General features: G+C 38.6%; 1 protein-coding gene across 1 annotated transcript in view; it reads right to left on the bottom strand.

Moving 5' to 3' along the window:
- SPEF2 (sperm flagellar 2) overlaps positions 1–19,982 on the bottom strand; it is a gene marked incomplete at its 5' end in the record, with an annotated part of 165,638 nt that overhangs the window by 101,343 nt on the left and 44,313 nt on the right. The window contains 3 exons of the mRNA XM_081232588.1: positions 816–876; positions 2,401–2,549; positions 4,435–4,654. Coding sequence (XP_081088714.1) covers positions 816–876; positions 2,401–2,549; positions 4,435–4,654 — 430 coding nt within the window. The remainder of the gene's footprint in view (positions 1–815; positions 877–2,400; positions 2,550–4,434; positions 4,655–19,982) is intronic.

Below are 19,982 nucleotides of genomic sequence, written 5' to 3'. Positions count from 1 at the left end.
AATAACTGAAACAAGGGACAGGTTATGTTCTTTTAAAAGATGGGAAACTTGACTGCTCTGGTGGAGTTGCCAACTCATAATAAACGTGCATATTGTCCAAGGGTGTTAGCAAGAATGGTGATGGCACAGAAGGAACCAATTTGATGCTAGAATATGAGGCAACGATTGAATATGGCAAAGCCTTACCGGCACAAATAGAGAAGATATTTAAGATTTAAAATTGTTTTCCTTCAATGGTTCTACCAAGGATCTGAAGGATTAAAGCCCAGATCTCAAGGGAGGTAACATTTCATTGGGTTTAGGAAGCTTGGTTCTGTTTGCTTTGCCCAAGGCTGGGGATAAACAGCTTTATCTAAGGAACCACTGCTCAGGTGGGTGGAAGAGACAGAGCCGCAGACTTCCTCATCACAGTGAACAAAGCAGCAGCATGCAGAGAGCACAGCAGTACTCCCCCCAACTGCATGGGTGAGAAGAAACCATAAACTACTGTCTCCCTGCAAAGCCAGGAAGAGTGACGATGATTTAGCCTGACTGTTTTCAAAACCACAGCAAAACTGAACGACTACTTGAAGGGGTGTGAGAAGATTCCTTTGAAATTGTCATCTCTTATCCCCAGTTGTAGACAGTGGTTAGGGACGTCTGGGTTTATCTTGCTGTCTCTGTCACGTGACCATGTAGACAGCCATGCATCCCTCCCCCATCTCCCCTTTCTTTCCCTGAAAGCTGGTTTGTGCTCACATCCGTGTGCTATTACTGTTCGCCTATCTGTCTCTCTCATGAAAATGATGGATGATTTGTTTTGATATCTTACTTACTAAGTCTGCTTTTATCTTCTGTTTCTGGTAATGCTTCAGCTGAAAATACATTTTGCAGATCCTTTGGGGAGGAAACACACGCGAGCACACATGGAGAGATTTTAACATTGTCATATTTTAATAACATTCTTAACTTTATGTCTATAAGTAGGGTTTAAAAACATAGACTACTTTATCTAAAACATTAATGATATTAAGAAGAACTCAGTGAGTCCTGGAAGCAAACAAAATTTGATAATTGTACTTATAGAAACACATAGTAACCCATGGTATAATCTATCTTTCAATTTCTATGTAAAATAAAGCAACTGCCATTTTGAAAGTATAATGGGAGCTGAGAAAGAGGTAGAGTTTGTGGAAAACCACCTTAGAAAGAACAGTCTTAGAGGTGTCAGTCCTAGCCAAAAGGGAAATAAAGGAAAAACATGTACATTATCTATCACTGTATTGATTAGAATACAGAGTACCACAACAGAGAAGAAGAGGCAGCCCACCGTGAAGAAAAACTCTCCCAGTTATTTCCAGAATCACGTTTAAATGGTATTTATTTTGCAGCTCATGCAAATGACCTGGATTAGATTCTCCACTAATTTATTCAATTTCAGAAACAGGATAAGGCAGGGAAAAGAGTACTGGATTTAGAATCTGGGATTCCAATCACAGCCTAGCCATCAACAAGCCTCTGACCCCAAGCAAATCAACTCATGCTTAGGGTCTCTACTGTCTCCCTTTAAAATGAGCAGGTTGGACCACACCATGATTCTCGGGGGTGGGGGGGCACATTCTCCTAATTCCTGCCCTAGTATCTTTATGTAATAATGTAGCAAGATGCAACACTGACAGAAACGGTAATGCAGGTAAACCGTAAGAGACCTTCCCCTACCAGCCACCCCTCAAAACTGAGATCTACTAGTCTAGATCAGAGGTCTGCAAACTATGGTCCCTGGACCAAAATCGGCTGGCTGTTTTTACACAGTCTTTGGGCATCATTCCACAGGATAGCATTGTGAGGACCAAGCCAGGTGCCCCCCTCGCCCTCTGTCTGCTCTTCTCCAGCACCCTCCTTGGCTGCTGCCCAGGACTGGCATCAGGCTGAGTCTACGAGATGGGGACTTGCTGTTGGCCACTGTCAGGCTCTCAGGAGTGGAATTCCATTCTGAGAGCTGGTGACATGGTGAACTCATCCAAAACACTCATACCTCACCCTTCTCCAAGCCCTCACAATTGGGCCCCTCCACCCCTTTACCAGCTTTCCCAGCTGGTGGCTCTTTCCTCAGGAGAATGTCTCCAGCTGATGGTAACTGGGCACAAAGCCAGCCCACCACCCTGGATGGCGCACCTAGGCAAACTGATGTGTGTGTATGCATGTGGGGGGTGGAGGGGGGGTTGAAATTTTCTCTTGTTATGTAAGTACCCATGTAATACCCTCGATATTGCTTCTGGGCCCATAAAACTTAAAATATTTAGCCTCTGGACCTTTACAGAAAAGTCTGACAACTTCTGGTCTAGAGGATCTCTTAGATGCCATCCAGTTGGAAATCTCTAATGTACAAGGTGAAGAAAAGAAAACTAAAATCTCACTTGCCTGGCTTTCTTTACTACTCTCTTGCCTAACTGGTAGAGCCTTTTCTTCGGCTGCTTTCTGAAGGGCTCCGCTGATCTTCTCATTGTTGTGAAATGCTTGGATCGCTTCTTGGACGAGAGTGTCAATAGAAAGTACCTGAATAGGAAAGCCTAAAATACAAAAGACAATTTTATTAATAACTTTTCATTTAGGAAATTGACATCATTGTTCTTCTGTGCTGGCTTCACCCTTAGAGTATGCTCTTCAGGGTTCTCCAGCAATGTTTTTGGATCAAGCTGGTTTTTTTACTATGGTGGTAAAATTCACATAACATAAAATGAACCATTTTAACCATTCTAAAAGATGCAATTTGGTGATATTTAGGTCATTACAATGTTGTCCAATCATCACCACTACCTTTTTCCAGAAAATTTTCATTACCCCAAAGGAAACCCTGTATCCATTAAGCAGTCACTCTCTATCTCCCTACGCTTGCCCCCAACAATTAATTTGCTTTCTGTCCATGGATTGGCCTATTCTAGATGTTTCTTATCCATAGAATCATACAATATGTGGTCTTTTGTGTTCGACCTCTTTCACTTAGTATAATGTTTTCAAAGTCTATCCATAGCACATAGAGTACTTCACTCCTTTTATGGCTGAATAATATTCCATTGTATGGATATATCACATCTTGTTACCAATTCAGCAGGTGATGAACATTTGGATGGTTTCCATCTTTTATCTATTATTAATAGTGCTGCTATGAACATTACTGCATATGGTTTTTTTTGAACACCTCTTTTCAGTCCTTTTGGCTATATACCAGTGGTGGAATTGCTGGGGTCATATGGTAATTTTTTATTTAACTTAATGAGGAATCACCAACTACTTTCCATAGTGGCTACACCATTTTACATTCTCACCAGCAATGTATGAGAGTTCCAACTTCTTTATATCCTCACCAACACTTTTTTTCCAATTTTTAAAAATTATACCCATACTAGAGGGTGTGGAGTGGTATCTCACTGAGCTTTTGTTAGGCTGCCTTTTAAAGAAGTCTATTTAACATCTCAATAATGACTTACTGTTCTCTGCCTTGGACTGTTACAAGACAGACTGGCCTCAGTGAAAATTTTGAGTTTTCCAGTAAAAACTGTAAAAGGTAAGTATTAGTGGAGAAAAACTAATTAAATAGATGGAAAACTATGATTTCACTTCTAACTGAAAGAACTTCTAGATAAAAAGCCAAAAGTTTATTAAAGGGAAACAATTCAATCAATGTGAAGAGTTAAAACATTTATAATTTTAAGTTGATTTCCTGTCTTTCTTTTTTTAAAGTTAATTAATTAATTTATTTTTGGCTGTGTTGGGTCTTCGTTGCTGTGTGCGGGCTTTCTCTAGTTGCCGCGAGCAGGGGCTACGCTTTTTTGCGGTTCCCGGGCTTCTCATTGCAGTGGCTTCTCTTGTTGCAGAGCATGGGCTCTAGGCACGTGGACTTCAGTAGTTGTGGCTCGTGGGCTCAGTGGTTGTGGCTCACAGGCTCTAGAGTGCAGGCTCAGTAGTTGTGGCACATGGGCTTGGTTGCTCCACAGCATGTGGGACCTTCCCAGACCAGGGCTCGAACCTGTGTCCCCTGCATTGGTAGGCGGATTCTTAACCACTGCGCCACCAGGGAAGTCATGATTTCTTGTCTATTTGTGACAAGTTGTTACCTTCCTACTTCATCTATTGGTAAAGTAAAATCTATGATGAAAGTTTAAGTAAAGTTTAAGACATTATTCTTCTTTATATTGTGCATCATAATTATATAGCAAGCTCATATATCCAGGTTTCCCTGGGACAATCCCAATTTATGACTCTCTACTCCTAAAAGTGTCTGACTTGGACAATAAATTATGTGATCACCCTATTACAAAATTCTTGATGACAGAATTTCCCAATATATTTGCAGATTCTCATGTATGTTTTCTACAGACATAGACATTTGCAGCTACAGTCATTGTAAATAGAATCCAATAAAGGAAAAAAACATAAATAAGAAAGAAATTTTACTTTTCTCTAGAGACTTTAGAGCAGTAGTTTTTCCACTAAATGTTTTCCCCAACACGCATCCTTTTATAACACATGAAGGTAACTCAGGTACTGTTGATTCAACTTGAGAAAGAAGAGATCTTTCAATTAGTCTGTGAATCACATGGCCCAATATGCAATTGTTTGAGGGTGGTAAATTATCAACCATTTCTTCTGGTAACGCCCATTCTCCAACCATGTTCTGCAAAAATAATAATGAAACAAACAAAACAGAAATATTCTTAAAAGTGGAATTTAAGTATGTAGGAAACATGAAAATTGAAAGTAAATACAAATTATAGCAAACAAAAGTGAATCAATACTTTAAATAGTTACATTGCATAAATGAGTAATAACATGAATAATACTTTCATATTAGACAGCGAAAAATGAGCTTCCCATATAAAAGTAAAAGAAAAAAGCCTCTAAAGTACTTAACAGTTTATGAAAGTAGGCATATTGAGTTGAAACAAATTGTAATGCAAGCTGAGCATTAAGACACTTAAATTGATATTATCGGTAGAGAGATAAAAGACAGTAAGAGTTATTCGGCTACCCTATGCAAGTACTAAGCTTAGTTTTACATATTTTAAAGTAAGATAGATAAAAGAGAATTTTCATGCCCAATATGTTGTCCTCTCAGTTTACTATGTTCGACTTCCATTTTTTTTTAACATCTTCATTGGAGTATAATTGCTTTACAATGTTGTGTTAGTTTCTGCTGTATAACACAGTGAATCAGCTATACCTATACATATATCCCCATATCCCCTCCCTCTTGTGACTCCCTCCCACCCTCCGTATCCCACCCCTCTAGGTGGTCACAAAGCACCAAGCTCATCTCCCTGTGCTATGCGGCTGCTTCCCACTATCTATTTTACATTTGGTAGTGTATATATGTCAATGCTACTCTCTCACTTCGTCTCAGATTACCCTTCCCCCTCCCCATGTTCTCAGGTCCATTCTCTACATATTACTCGCCATAAAAAGAAACAAAATTGAGTTATTTGTAGTGAGGTGGATGGACCTAGAGTCTGTCATACAGAGTGAAGTAAGTCAGAAAGAGAAAAACAAATACCATATGTTAACACATATATATGGAATCTAAAAAAAAAAAAATGGTTCTGAAGAACCCAGAGGCAGGACAGGAATAACGACTTCCAATTTTTTCAAGTTTCTTGCTTAAATGATCAAACAATTAGAGGGAAAGAAAAACAAAAACAAAAACAAAAATTGTACAGTCCACATTCTCTGAACTCTGTATAATAAAACTAGAAATCAATTTTAATTCAATTTTAAGAGTTAAAAACAGTCTTTTTGAGTGATTCTTAGATTAAAGAATAAATTAAAACTATAAATGTCTATGAACAACAGATTAAAACAAAGCATTAAAAATAAAAGATTGATTAAAAAATATGAGATGGGAATCAAACTGTACTCAGAGAAAAATTCATAGTCCCTTAGCCTAAAATAAAAAAGAAGGAAAAAAAATGAACTGAGCATGAAAATAGGAAAAGACAATTTAAAAATAACCAAAAAGGAACAAGGAGGAAGAAACTCATGATAATGGAAGTTGACAGAGAGCAAAACTATTGAGATACTTTTTACTGATATATTTCTAGAACTTACCCATATTAATCATAATGAAATTGCTACCAGTTCTGAGCAAAGGTGAAGAATAGCAAGTATCAATTTTGTAACATAGGAATGAAGTTAACAACAGATTTTAAGGAGACTTAAAAACCCTTAAGAAAATGTTATGTACAACTCTACCATAATAAATTTGAATTTATTAATGTATGGTAAAAATGATATTTTAAGAAAGTACAAAAGATCAAAGTTAATTTAAATGGAATATTTGTAAAGGTGAAAGCCATGAAAGAAATGAAAACATTGTCAAAGAACTATACCTAGCAAATGCGACGACACTGATGGTTAACAGAAAAAAACAGAAAAATTTTCATTCCTTAATTAAATAGAAGTTTAAATGTTATTTAAAGTCTTCTGAAATATGGAAGAAGATAGAAAGCTTTCCAGTTTACTTGGCAAGACTAACAAAACACTGATACCAAAAAAGTGTCGAAGATAATTGACAAAGACAGCATCCAAAAAGAAAATGACAAGTCAATCTCATTTGGAAATATATCACAAGAATCACGCATACAATATTGACAAAATCAGTCTATATTAAGGTAAAATAATTATATTAATTGACATTTATTACACACTCAATATATCCCATATATTGCTGTTTTCAGGAATTATCTCAAATGATTCTCACACAACTCTCACATAAGTATTATTATCTTGCCAATTTTGCAGCAGAAAACCCTGAGAATTACAGAGGCTGTTACTTGTTCATGGTCACAGTAAATAGTGATGGCAGAGCCTAAATTAGGACCCAGGCAGGCAGATTCCAGAACATATGCTCATAACATCTATACTATATTGAAGTTGTCTCACCATGACTGAATAAGAGTTATTTCATGAATACAAGGAAGGGTAAATATTAGGAAACTTATTATTATATCACATTAATAGTTAAAATAAAAAAATACAAATATATGATAATTTTGACCAAGAAGCATCTGATAAAATTCAGAATGCATTTCTAATGAGAAAAAATTTAAGCAAATCTCTTAATATGTGCTGAATCAAAGATGATTTCCCTAACATTTTTACATATCTTACCAATATGTAATGGTGAACCAAAATGAACAACACATTTTTCCATTAAAGGCAGGAGCAAGAAAAAGATGCTCATCATTTACATTAATAGTCACATTATTCTGGAAGTTCTAGCCAATGCAAATAAGATAAAGAAAGAAGTAGCAAATGAACATATCTACCAAACAGAAACAGACTCACAGACATAGAGAACAGACTTGTGGTTGCCAAGGGGGAGGGGAGGTGGGAGAGGGAAGGATTGGGAGTTTGGAATTAGCAGATGCAAACTATTATATATAGGATGGATTAACAACAAGGTCCTACTGTATAGCACAGGGAAATATATTCAATATCCTGTAATAAACAATAATGGAAAAGGATAGGAAAAAGAATGTATATACATACATGTATAACTGAATCACTTTGCTGTGCAGCAGAAATTTACACAGCATTGTAGATCAACTATACTTCAACAAAATTAAAAAAAAAAAAAAAGAAAAAAAAAGAAGTAGCAGTGTTCCTAGAAGTAGCAGTTGAGTTCCTGGTGCAGAGGTAGCTGCTGCAACCTGAACCTCTAGTGCTCCGTGGTGGTGACAGTTTTCTCATCAGAACTTGTTGTGATGGTTCTGATAATTTTCCTTAGAAGTTTAACCTTGAGCCTGGTTCTTGAATCTACCTACTGATTCACTAAACTACCCAACATATTTTGAATGTGTTTTCTACTTACTCAGCATAAGTCAACTTTTTTCCTTGCAATTAGAAACGTTGACAAAAAATCACTGGAATTGACAAGAAATAAAGAGAGAGCCTATATATAAACAGCCTCATATTTCTACGGAGGAGTATAAGAAAAATGACTTGAATAAAGGGAAAGTCAAGAAGGTCCAATATTATAAGCCGTTTAATTCTTCTCCAAATTAATCTGACAATGAAATGAAACAAAAGTGCTAGTGTCACCTTTGTTTTCCTTCAGGATGATATCCAAAATGGTTCTAAAGTTGAAGCAGAAAAAGAATTGTAACAGATAAAAACATTCACTTAAAAACTGAAAAAGAAAAGTAATATGGGAGTGTTGCCTAACCAGATATTAAAGCACTTATTAAGAACAAAGTAATGAAAAGAAAGATTTGCAGAAACGGGGTATTCAGTGCACAAAAATATAAATTCTAGAAACAGATCTAAGTGTGTGTAAGAATTTAGTACCTACTGAGATTTATATGTCACACTAGCAGACAAAAAATTAGATTATTTTACAACTAGTATTATCTGGTTTGGTGCCTGAATTTATGATATGAAAACACAAGAGATAAAGAAATACTTTTTGAAACAAATAAACAAAGAAGTATTCATAATAGGTTTTTCTTTTAAATTGGTAGAATTTATTAGTATATACATATATTTGTCACTTCTATACCAACTACCCTTTATTTTTAAAATTTATTTTGTTTTAGTTTAATGCCTTTGGTTTTTCTAACAACTCTGTGCATAATAATTACATGCATTATTCAAAATTAGGTAAATACTGAATTGATTTGCATAATTATTGATTATTACGATTGATTACTTGTTTCTGCTTTCATTCATTGGAATCATTTATACTTCTAATTAGACAAGTGATAGCTATTCTATGTAATGTGACAATCAGAAAATAACCAAATAAAAAATGGAAACCAGAGAAACTGTGCTATTTTAAAATTATGAAGGCTATAAGTCCAAGGTCAAGTTTAAGTGGAAAGTTTTGAATGTTCTAATGATTTTTGTGCTATGCAGTCATTTAATTCATTCTGAAGGACTTAAATCAGATGACCTGGGTTCCCATAATAGTTCTCCTACTTACTCATTTTGCACCCTTGTCAATTCCCTCATCTTTGTATGATAACAATATCTATCTCACAGGGTTGTTGTAAAGACTGAGTGAAAGGCTTGTGTAAGTAGCCTATGTGACCACTGACTTTAAATGCTTAACTAGAAGTTCTCAGGCTGCTGCTGCAGGCACATAGTAGTGCTCTAAAGGAGGGGTGACAGTAGTCACATTTCTGCCCAAAGAGAAACCACGTCCAGCTTGTGCAACAATCAGAAAGGCGTGCTTCCTCACAAAGGGGTCAGAAGAAAGCCCTATTCTATCACTGATTAGTTGTAGAATGTGGCCAAACACAATGGGATAGAATGTTGACTGTGAAGAGAACTGAATGCTGAGGTCAGAGAAAGGACTGAAGCCTGACCAGTGGAGATGGACAAATCGAGCATTTGGTAGAACACATTTTACAGTATCACCTTAAAGACACAGTTGTGAAATTCCTAATAAGACTAAAGATAAAGGATAAGTAAAGGGAAACATGTCAGGTTGGAACAAGAACATGATGAGGGAAAAGGAGGTCAGGAGAACTGAAAAAAGAAGGAAATTAGACCAGAATAAAAATGACTAGTTTAACGACAATGAGCTAAAGAGATTTTACTAGTTCATTAGTGAACAGGAACCAGAAATGTTTACCAGATCCTTATTTTATATGTTTGTTATATATAATTACATTAATTATATGATAAAATTACATAAAATTATAAAATACAGTATATAATTCTTATTCCTTCAGGTATTATTATAAACTGACATCTGACTATTAGTTTCAAGACTCCAATGCCCAGAGTGGGCAACACCAGGTGTTGTATCAGCTGATAGTAAGTATCACCTGGTACAAACTATTGGTTTACTAAGACACTTTTTCTGTGTAGATGTGTTCCATGATACCAGCCCTTGATTACTATAAACTGTCATGCACATATAACAAATAACTATTATCTCTTTATTTTAATATTAATATTTTTATTATACCTGCATAAATATCATCTGTATGCATTTTTGAGGAGGTATAAGATCCACCATCACCTAGAGTCCACCTGTCTTTGTGAATTCTTGTCTACCTACACACAGAAATCATGAAATACAACAGAGAGTAAACAGCTTCTGCCTTTGGTCACAACCTGTTCACCAGTACTGTTTTTTATTAATTTACCAACATTGAATTTTCTGGAAACTGAATCCTGAATCCTTGAGACCATGGTATCCACCTATTCTTCCCATCTTCACAGACTACATGGACCTAACACTGTTTTCCAAGCTGGATCCAATACACTCACATGCTTCCCTGTATTCTGTTGTAGGTACTGCATGGTTACCCAGACTTCCCACTCTGGTTACTTCCACCCTGTCAAATCCTTTTTGTTTCCTGTGACCTAATGTGTCAGTACCCTTGGCCCTCTTGTTAGTAATCATGGCTAAAAGCATCATGAGTATTTACAGACAGCATCAGCTCGGAACCAATGTGCTTGAATGTGGGCTGAAGTGCACACTTCAAGGGCAAGCCTAAGATTGTCCATGTGTTCAGTCCACTAGATTCCTCCTTGCCTGTAACATTGCCCAAGTGGTTGGATAATGATGCTGGTGGAGCTGCGTGGGTTTTGCAACAGATTCTGATTATTTCCCTGCACATGATTATCCCTGGACCAAAGCAAATGCATCTCATTCTTATTTCTTGCCACTTCTAAAGATTCAAAGTGGAAATACAGCTTTCTGATCTACCCTTTAAAGAGGGGAAGATGTGGTTCACTTTGACCAACTTACATAAACAGAATCTGGGTCTTGGGAGATATTCACTAGTCCATAAAGTCTGAGTGTCACTAGCACAACATTCAATAAAAAACATTGGGCTATGCCAGTGATATTTAGCAGTGATATTCAAATGTGGCTTTTGGAGAGTGGTGGTACAAATTTGAAAGTACACATGATCCAGTGTTTGTCCACATAGATTGCTAGAATTTATCAACATCTGCATGGCCTGAAGTACCCCAGATATTCCCAGTTTGGTAGGCTCCAAGTGTTTCACAATTCAATTACTGATGCATTTGGAAAAACAGGACAAATGCCTTTTCTCCTAAGACAGAGAAAGAACCTCCTAGGGGATAAAACACACTGTTTTTGACACTTGCTAGTTTCCTTGAGCTTTCCTGAAATGCAATCTTCTTACTTATAGATGAAAAAACCCAACAACAGACAGATTATACTGACGCAATGGCCAAAGTACTTAGGGTGAAAACTTCTGATAAACCGACTTCAAGAAACAACACAGGTAGCAACTCCACAAATCAAGGCTATGCCCCTTTTAGAGTACAGCTTACCAAGACATTGGAGCTACCTTAATTCTGCATTTCCCATGGCTGGCTTTCTCTTGGCACAGCACTCTTCAGGCAGTGAGGAAGAGATGACCCTTCGTGATACCTGAAATACAACTAAGGCTTGTAGTAGCAGCCTCAGGGGTTGTTGTAGCTATCGCCAATCCTCAAGTTCCAGGGGACATTTTACTTATATTCATCATGATGGACTTCTCTCTAGCCATTCAAGGTTTCTGGGTCAACCACTTCACCCAACGTCTCCATTATTTATTGGTCTGAACCCCTGTGAGGGTACCTCAACCTGCCCAGCTTCTCTTGTTGCATAATTTCCACTTGTACTGCATCTTCTAAGACATTTTTTTTTAACCAGGTCCTTCCATAAAAAATACATTTTTGCATTGTTACCTAGTATTTGTATACAGGTATATATAGAACAGAAAAGAAAAAGTTTTATGAAATGCTCATCCTTACTACCTGGTAATGTGCTTTATTTTCTATTATATTGCATCGCATTGTATTTCTCTTATTTTGTTGTGTTTTCATTTTTTTAAAATAAATAACGGTAGTGATCCATAAGTTAATTTCATAATCTAGTCTCAATCCATTGTTTGAAAAATAAAAAATAAAGGATCTTTTATTCGACAAGACATCAGGAATCTTCAGTTCTGATTTCATGTCTTTAAGTACCACCTTGGATTCATCTCTTAGATATTTGCAAAAAGGAAGAGTAAATATTTAACTTTATACTAACGATGACTCAAACCAGAGAGGTACAGAGTAGATATTTACTTATCAAATACATTTTAAAATAATTGGTAATAATTAAAGATCCAGCTCATATTTTTAGATCTTATTTTGTGTGATTTAGATCTTAGTTTAGCTTGCTTATTTTATAGTATCTTAGAAAATAGTTCTTTGTACAATTCCTGTTTTTAAAAGTTTTTCATAATGTAAATCTTTAAAAAACTATTACCAATTATTTTTATTACTCAAAATGAAATAAAAATGTCAGGCCTGTTGGAAAACAGACCAACTAATAGCTAAATTGTATCCAAAGGAAAAGTTTTCTTGAGTGGGAGATGAGGGGATTTGTTAACTCAAGACCAAATGCCTTGGGCAGGAAATGATGTCTTAACCAGGTACATTTGCCCAATTGTCCACTTATAATATTTAAATTCACTGGAAAATCTACATATTTCTCTTTAAAGTTTTTGGGACATACTCAAGGTGATATCTTTAGCAGTTACTGAAAAATTCTGATGAGGCAGGTGACTCTTAGTTAGGACACCCAAAATACTTCCTGAACTTAGTTTTGTCTACATGCTTGAAATTAAATGAAATCATGGAGAAAATACAAAGATAGGGAGAGAGTACAAGTATAAGCTCACAGTTCATAGGATTAGGTCAGTTTTGAGTTAATACCTTTAAACCAACTGACATCTACTCATATTTCACAATTCAGTTGAAACTCATCCCTTCTAATGGGCCCCCCATAACCTCCGTGTTTATCCATACTTAGTATCATGCTCTGGAATGGTTTTTCTCTCATCCCCACTAAATTGTGAACACCAAGAGGGAAGGATCTCTATCTTAATCAACTTTATATCCCTAGTTCCAAGAACAGTGCTGGAACATAATAGGTGTTCAATATACATTGACTGACTGACTGAATGAATGAATCAATTAGCCGTATAGGCTCAACATATGTGAACAGAATAAATGAGTAAATGCATGGATATTGCATTTTATTAATTTTGATTAAATACAAAGATGACTTAGTTCTCCAAATAAGATAGGCACAACCCAACCTAAAATCTAAGAACAAGATCAGAAAGTGTCATCTTCACAGATATAAGTTAGCAAGAATCCACACACTATGTATGAAATTAGCTAACCCTGGAAGCATTTCTAGAAGTAACAGCTTGTAGTATGATTTTGAAAGAGCTTCTCTATTAAATCAAGCCATCCTTTTTTATGGCAGCAGAAAGCATATCAGTTAAAATGTACTAAATTATAAATAATTTATAAATTGGGACTTGTAAGAAGTTCTGCCAGAGATTTTAACAGGGTCCAGAGGGGGTAAGAAGCAGGCTGGGTGAATGGATAGGTAAGGTCTGCTCTATGGCAAGCTGTTATGACCTGGTTACTTTCATATTCCTAACTGGATATTTGTCTTGGGTCTCCTAAACTACATTGACCCAAAGGTGTACCACATGACTGGCAGATAATAAAAATAAGCTGCGAAAATTTCAGCTCTGTTTGTGGCAATTACCCAGGGCCTCCTTACTTAACTTCCAAGCTTTTCATCTGAGTCCTGGCCTGTTCCAGTACTGCCTACCCTCCAACCTGCTGGCTTCGTTTCCACTTTCTAGTCTGTTTCTTACCCAGTCTCAGCTTTGATCATTGACTTGCTCAAAGGACTTGGCTTGATCCCACCTCTGCCTCTTACCATTTATGGCTACTTCAGGTAAATTATCTTGACCACTTTTATTCCAGCTCTAACAACCCAACCCTTGGCACTAGCTCTCATGGTTGACATTCTGTTGGGGTCTGTCCTGTCTCTTACCAGAAGGAATCAGATATAGAAGCACATCTATTATTATGGCAACATGGAAAGTCTAGTGGCTATATTCCAGTTCCTGTGCTTGGGGAATTTGGCACTCAGGAAAAAACCAAACTTCACAGGGAAGTACTGAGGTAAAACTTTGTAGCTTTTGGAGCCTCTGTTCTTTGCCTTCTCTTCCTAGGCTCTTTGTCCTCCAACCACCCAAAAACCCTGAGAGAATCTGGAGGAACTCCTTAAATTTGTAATTCAGCTGTTAAAATTCATCACAATTATCCATGGTTCTCAGGAGAAGAAGAAAGGATGGTTGGATATCTTGCCTGATGGGGAGTTCAGCTCATGTAACCTGGCAGCCCTAGAGGGCTTCTTGACCACTGCGTGGGACCTGTTTGACAGGAAGGTTCCTATCAAAGATTGGCAAGATTGATGGAAAGATGGATGCTGCCCTCTCCTGCCTCTGACAAGGAGGAAGGGAGGACGGGGAGTTAGCTGATGTGCAACTCAATCCTGACCTCTTATCCAAGAATTGTCATGGAACAGGCTCTCGATCGGGACCCATTTCCAAGAAGCCCTCAGAACAACTTGAAAAGATGAGCTGACCCTGCTGAGTGAGTTTGGCAGTCTTTCCAAGTCACCTGACCTCCAGTCAGGTCAGAATATGGTCAGCTGCCTGGCCACACCTTCCTGCCAGACAATTTGGCCTTCAGCTTCCAGAGAAGGCAGGGGCATGGTGATGTACAGTTCTCACTGACATTGGCATGGTAGATGCATCTGCAGAGAGGAGACATGCCTCTGCACTAGAGTGCTGAGTGTGGACCACATCTTATCTATGGCCAGGAAGTGCAAGCGTCGCCCATGGTAACGAGGGAAAGGCAGATGTTATCACTACTTCACCTGCTATGCTCAGCTGAAGACTGTTCGGGCTAGAAGCAGCATTGTGAGTAGCCAATGCCTTTCTATAGGTTGATCCCATGGTTAATTCTGGCTCATCAGGAAATCTGAAGAACGGTCCTAGTCCAATAATGGCTCTCATTCAGCAGCTTGCTCACTTCTGTCCCAGCAGTAGACTTCCCCAGTCTGCCCTGATCTAATACTATAGAAACAGACATATTTAATTCTAGTCTGTCACAAAAGAAGACCCAGGACAACAGACTCCATCTACCTTGTGGTTATTTTTGGAGAGAAATTCAAATTGGCCATGGTCAGTTAGTTAGAATGTGACAAAGATCACTGTCAAAGCCTACAGGCCCACACTTGAGGGAGCCTGGCACCTCCCTATGCAATCCAATAACTCTAGCTTCTAACAAGTCCAGAAGTTCAGAAAGCTTAGCAGTTGTGAGCAATGGCAGGCTTCTTTTCCCAAAACTCTGAGCTACTGATTACTTGTAAGTCAGGCAGCTAGAATCACTGGGCTGATACTTTGTCTTACAGGTTTGATTACCAGGGATAACTGAGGTTAAGCCACTCTGAGAGATCCTCTGTCCTGAAAACTTACATTTCAGTGCTGCTAAAATTCAAGGACAAATCAGATGCAAACAGTGGGCAAGGGCTTCTGCTTAGCACTCTGATTCGACACACACAAAGCGACCCACTAAGATCACGTGGAAGAGTAGCTTACTTGCCCCCAGATGACAGGCTCCTACTCCTGGTTCCATTCTCTTTCTTGGAAAGCCACATGGTCCTCCAAGGCATTGACCGTGGCACACTGGGAGCTGCAGCAGCTGTGCAACTAGCCCAGTGCTTTTCAAAGCAGAATTGCCTGGGTCTAAAACAAATTAAGCCTAAGGCTATTGAATTTCTCCTGATGCCCTAGTGCCCTTGGGACAGCATCACACTGGAATTTATATCACATCTCCCCTTGTGCCATAAACGATTCTGGTGGTAGTGGCCATCCTTACGAAAACAGTAATCTCATTCCTTAGATGCTCAAACTACACTCTGTTCATCATCAGGGAGATGGTAGTCTTCCTCAAGATCACTTTTTTACTAATTTCTATAGTCTTGTGGACACAGAAAGAACTTTTCCAGAGACTTCTACATCCAAATTTACCTGTCTGTTGCCACTGCCCAGCCAAGGACAGTCAGATAGGCTTGGTTAAAATTTCTTAAATGTCACAAAGCATGGAGACACTATAACTTGGTCTAACTATCTTGTCACTGCAAAATTCACAGTTTTCCCCACAGAATACCCTCTCTCATAATAATGACCACTGTCACTCTCCCTATTTTCTTTGTTTTACTGCTAAGGTTGACACCTCAAAGAGGTGTTGAGCACCCCAAAACAGCTTGGAAATGGCATTGACCAATATATGAAAGACTACTCTAGGGCCAACGTACTAAAGAGTATGGCCGACAGATTCTGGGTACTGGACAAGAGTGGTAGGGTCTTCTGGATGGGAGTTTCTCTGGTTCTCAGCCCAACACATCTGCCCAACACCAAAATTCAAAGACTTTCTTGGATCCATTCAAGTTTCTTGTGGTTCCCAACCCCAATGTATTGTTGCCATATTTATCTGCCAAGGCATAGCTTTAGTGTTCAGATCCCCAGAGCTAGCTCTAAAATACTAGATGAGAAGTCTGAGCAATTGATTGAAGAGAAGTTGGACTTGAGGCATAGAAGCTGGCTTCCACAGTTGTCCAAGTAGGTAAAGGATGGACCTTGTGGCAGGAAACCCAGGGAAGACTTGACCACTCTCTGATTTGCCTGGTCCCAGATGAGAGGGAGCCTGGGAGAGAATTAGATTCTTCCTATTCTATGTGATCTAGAGCAAACAAAAATGAGTGGTGAACGTTTACTCTAGTCTCATTCACATCAGTCACCCAGGGATCTTCTGGTTGGCTATGGCCTTCTCACTCCTCTTTCCATTCCACTTCTATCTGGGTGCCAGTTCTTTAACTCTGCAAACCGTTTCTCAATTCTGGTCTAACGCCTTGAACCCAACAACTTAATTCAACTATTCCTACCATCGTTTTTTTTTTTTTTTTTTTTTTAAAGGGCTTCAAATGCTTGGCTTTTTATTTATTTGTTTGTTTATTTATTTATTTTTGGCTGTGTTGGGTCTTCATTTCTGCGTGAGGGCTTTCTCTAGTTGTGGCAAGCGGGGGCCACTCTTCATCGCAATGCACAGGCCTCTCACTATCGCGGCCTCTCTTGTTGCGGAGCACAGGCTCCAGACGTGCAGGCTCAGTAGTTGTGGCTCACAGGCCTAGTTGCTCTGCGGTACGTGGGATCCTCCCAGACCAGGGCTCGAACCCGTGTCCCTTGCATTAGCAGGCAGATTCTCAACCACTGCGCCACCAGGGAAGCCCCCTACCATCGTTTTCTAATGAACTCAGCTTGTCTTCAATTCTAGTAATCTGAAGCCAAGTACCCTTCCCATGACCCAGGCTTCCCTTCTATTACACAAGACACAGCCCCAGACCTCTGCCAAGCCTACTCCAGCCATCTGAAGTCCTTGGCCCACAACAGTTAGAAGACACCCTTGGGCCTAGGGCAACTATAGCTCCCTTTGAAGACTAATACAGTGACAGTTTGTTTTGTGAGTTAGTATCACTATGCTTGATAACCATTAATCAGTATTGTAGGGCATAATGGTGATTCCACCAAGACACAGACACACAATGAGGTCTAACCTGAGAAAGCCTTACCATTAGAGGAGAAACTTAGTGAGAGCCTGAGTCAAAAATATAAGCAAAGGGAGAGGAAAATTACAGCAGTGAATGCATAGGACAAACCTGGGAACATTCCTTTTAATACCAAACTTCTTTCTTAGCTCCTATTTTGGAGGCTGATAATGATTTTGTTACCTATCTTGGAAAATGTTTGTATTTTAGCAGATGCCTCTGATGTCTCCATCCATGTCTTTAGCCCACATGATAATGTGGGCCATCAGGTACAATGGCAGGCAGGAGTTTTAAAGCAGAATGGCCTGATGGAAAATCTCAACTCCCTTCATGTAAGCAAGTGCTTACTCCACCTACTTAACAGTCACATATATTCCTGCATATCTGAAAATAGAAGATATAACCATCATAAATTCACAGTCAAAAGGTAAGTCATTAAGACTTCTTAGCAGGGCACAAAAGAGGCCATGAAAAAAAAATTTCATTTGAAATTAGGGGTTCCTTGCTTGACTAGTAAGTTTGCACTTTGCGACATTTTTTGTGTCCTGAATAAGCACATATGTCATAGACTGAATTGTGTCTCTCCAAAATTCATTTATTGAGGCCCTAGCCCACACTGTGATGGTATTTGGAGGTGGGGCCTTTGGGAGGTAGTTAGGTTTAGATGAGGTTAGGAAGGTGGAGGCCCCATGACAGGATTAGTGTCCTTTTAGGAAGAAGAAGAGAGATCAAAGTTCTCTTTCTTTCTCCTCTATGTGAGGACATGACAAGAAGGTGGCCGTTTGCAATTCAGGAAGAGAGTCCTCACTGGGGAACCAAATCAGCTGGGACTTTGACCTTGGATTTCCTAGAACTGTGAGAAATAAATTCCTATTGTTGAAGCCACCCAGTCTACAGTATTTTCTTATGGCAGCTTGAGCTAATACAGTGGGTATCTTTAAACACACACACACAACAAAAACAACAACGATAACAGCCACAAAAGAAATAAGATGATCTATTCACATGACCTTAAGACTCATCTACTAAAATCTCTCACTGTGCTTGGGTCAGTTATCCAGTGACATCACTTGAGTGATACAGGCTTCAAACTGATATTCTGCCCACAGGGAACTGATTAAATACTAAACCATGAAAATTTGGGTCATTCATTGGGAAGCCGGGGAGCAAGGCAAGAGCTAGGCTGAAGAGTCCACTGTCAGATGTCAAACCTAAAAAGCCACTGGATTAATGTCAAAGGCTGGGATTGGAGAGTAAGAAGAAGATAATACCTGGATAGTGCCTTTAGGTCAAACAAGTCAGATGAGACTTACATAGGAAGACAAACTACCCAATGGTGCATTTAGTCCCACATTCCTATTCTCGAGTGGAAAAAGACCTCATGATAATAAATGTCATTCTATAAGTAAATTTGGGGAGGGTAGGTATACATCTGCTGTAGTTACAAGAGTATGAATGTTAAACCATAACATATACAATTACACCTTAAAGTCTAGTTAAGGGAAAATCATAAGCCAAAAGTGTGACTGATAAAAACGTGCATTTCAACACATGCTATAGGGTTAGCCCAACAACAACAGCAAATTAAGAGATCATTAACTTCAGTAGTAATTTTCATTAAAAACAAAAATAACAGCAGTTAAAAACTATGACCAGCTTCAGACAACACGGATGATGTGCTGGACACAAAACATCCTTCCTACAAATTGTAGGAATTCCAACTACAACTTGTTCGTAAGCATGCGCAGTAGCGACCTGAAAATTGCCAAGTGCTTCGTGGCATGGACTTCTTAGAAAAATCTGCATCAGCAGGAAACCGTGGCCATGAGCTAATTTTAGTTTATGAACACCCCATTAGTAACTCAAATTCATTCAGTAGATAACTGCTAATAAGCAACTTATGTTAAAATAAGATGCTATGGAATTGTGAGTCATTTTCCAGGAAGAATCATGGAAAGGATTTGCATTTGGGGGAGTCTGGGGTTTACCAGGAGGAGTCCACTGCATAACGGAGAACCAGTGGCTGCTATGTGGGGGGTATGCTGTTAGCTGAACTTGAGCAGCTGGGCTCCTGGCTTAGCCTGCTGCTGGTGGTCCATAGCATTTCGGGACTCCTCCCCACTCTCTATTAAACAACTCCTTGTTATCCTATGGCAGTTGGCTGGGAATGCCAGTAGCGTTTGGCTGCTCCATGATGCTGCTTCTGTCTCCTTCTTAGGAGAGATAAATGATATTTTTGGCCACACCATTCCTGGGCTACAGCTCTCTCACATGTAGCCAGTCTATAGAGTATGATGATTAGGAAATAATGTCAAATTATTGGCAGCTATATATGACATGGACATGAGCAAAATTTTGTTTTTATGCCAGTTTCTAGGTGTGATATTTAAAATTTTTAAACATGATAGCTTACTCTAATGGAACTTTAAAAGTATGATCTCAAAACCAGGAAGCATCTGTTCTACACTGATGGTGGGTATAGGCATTAATAAAATATGCTAAGAATGTA

The sequence above is a fragment of the Mesoplodon bidens genome, assembly GCF_964165515.1.
Source record: "Mesoplodon bidens genome assembly, chromosome: 4".
Lineage (NCBI taxonomy): Eukaryota > Metazoa > Chordata > Mammalia > Artiodactyla > Ziphiidae > Mesoplodon > Mesoplodon bidens.
The sequence above is the reverse complement of the archived record's forward strand: the minus strand, read 5'-3'. Positions and strand labels throughout refer to the sequence as shown.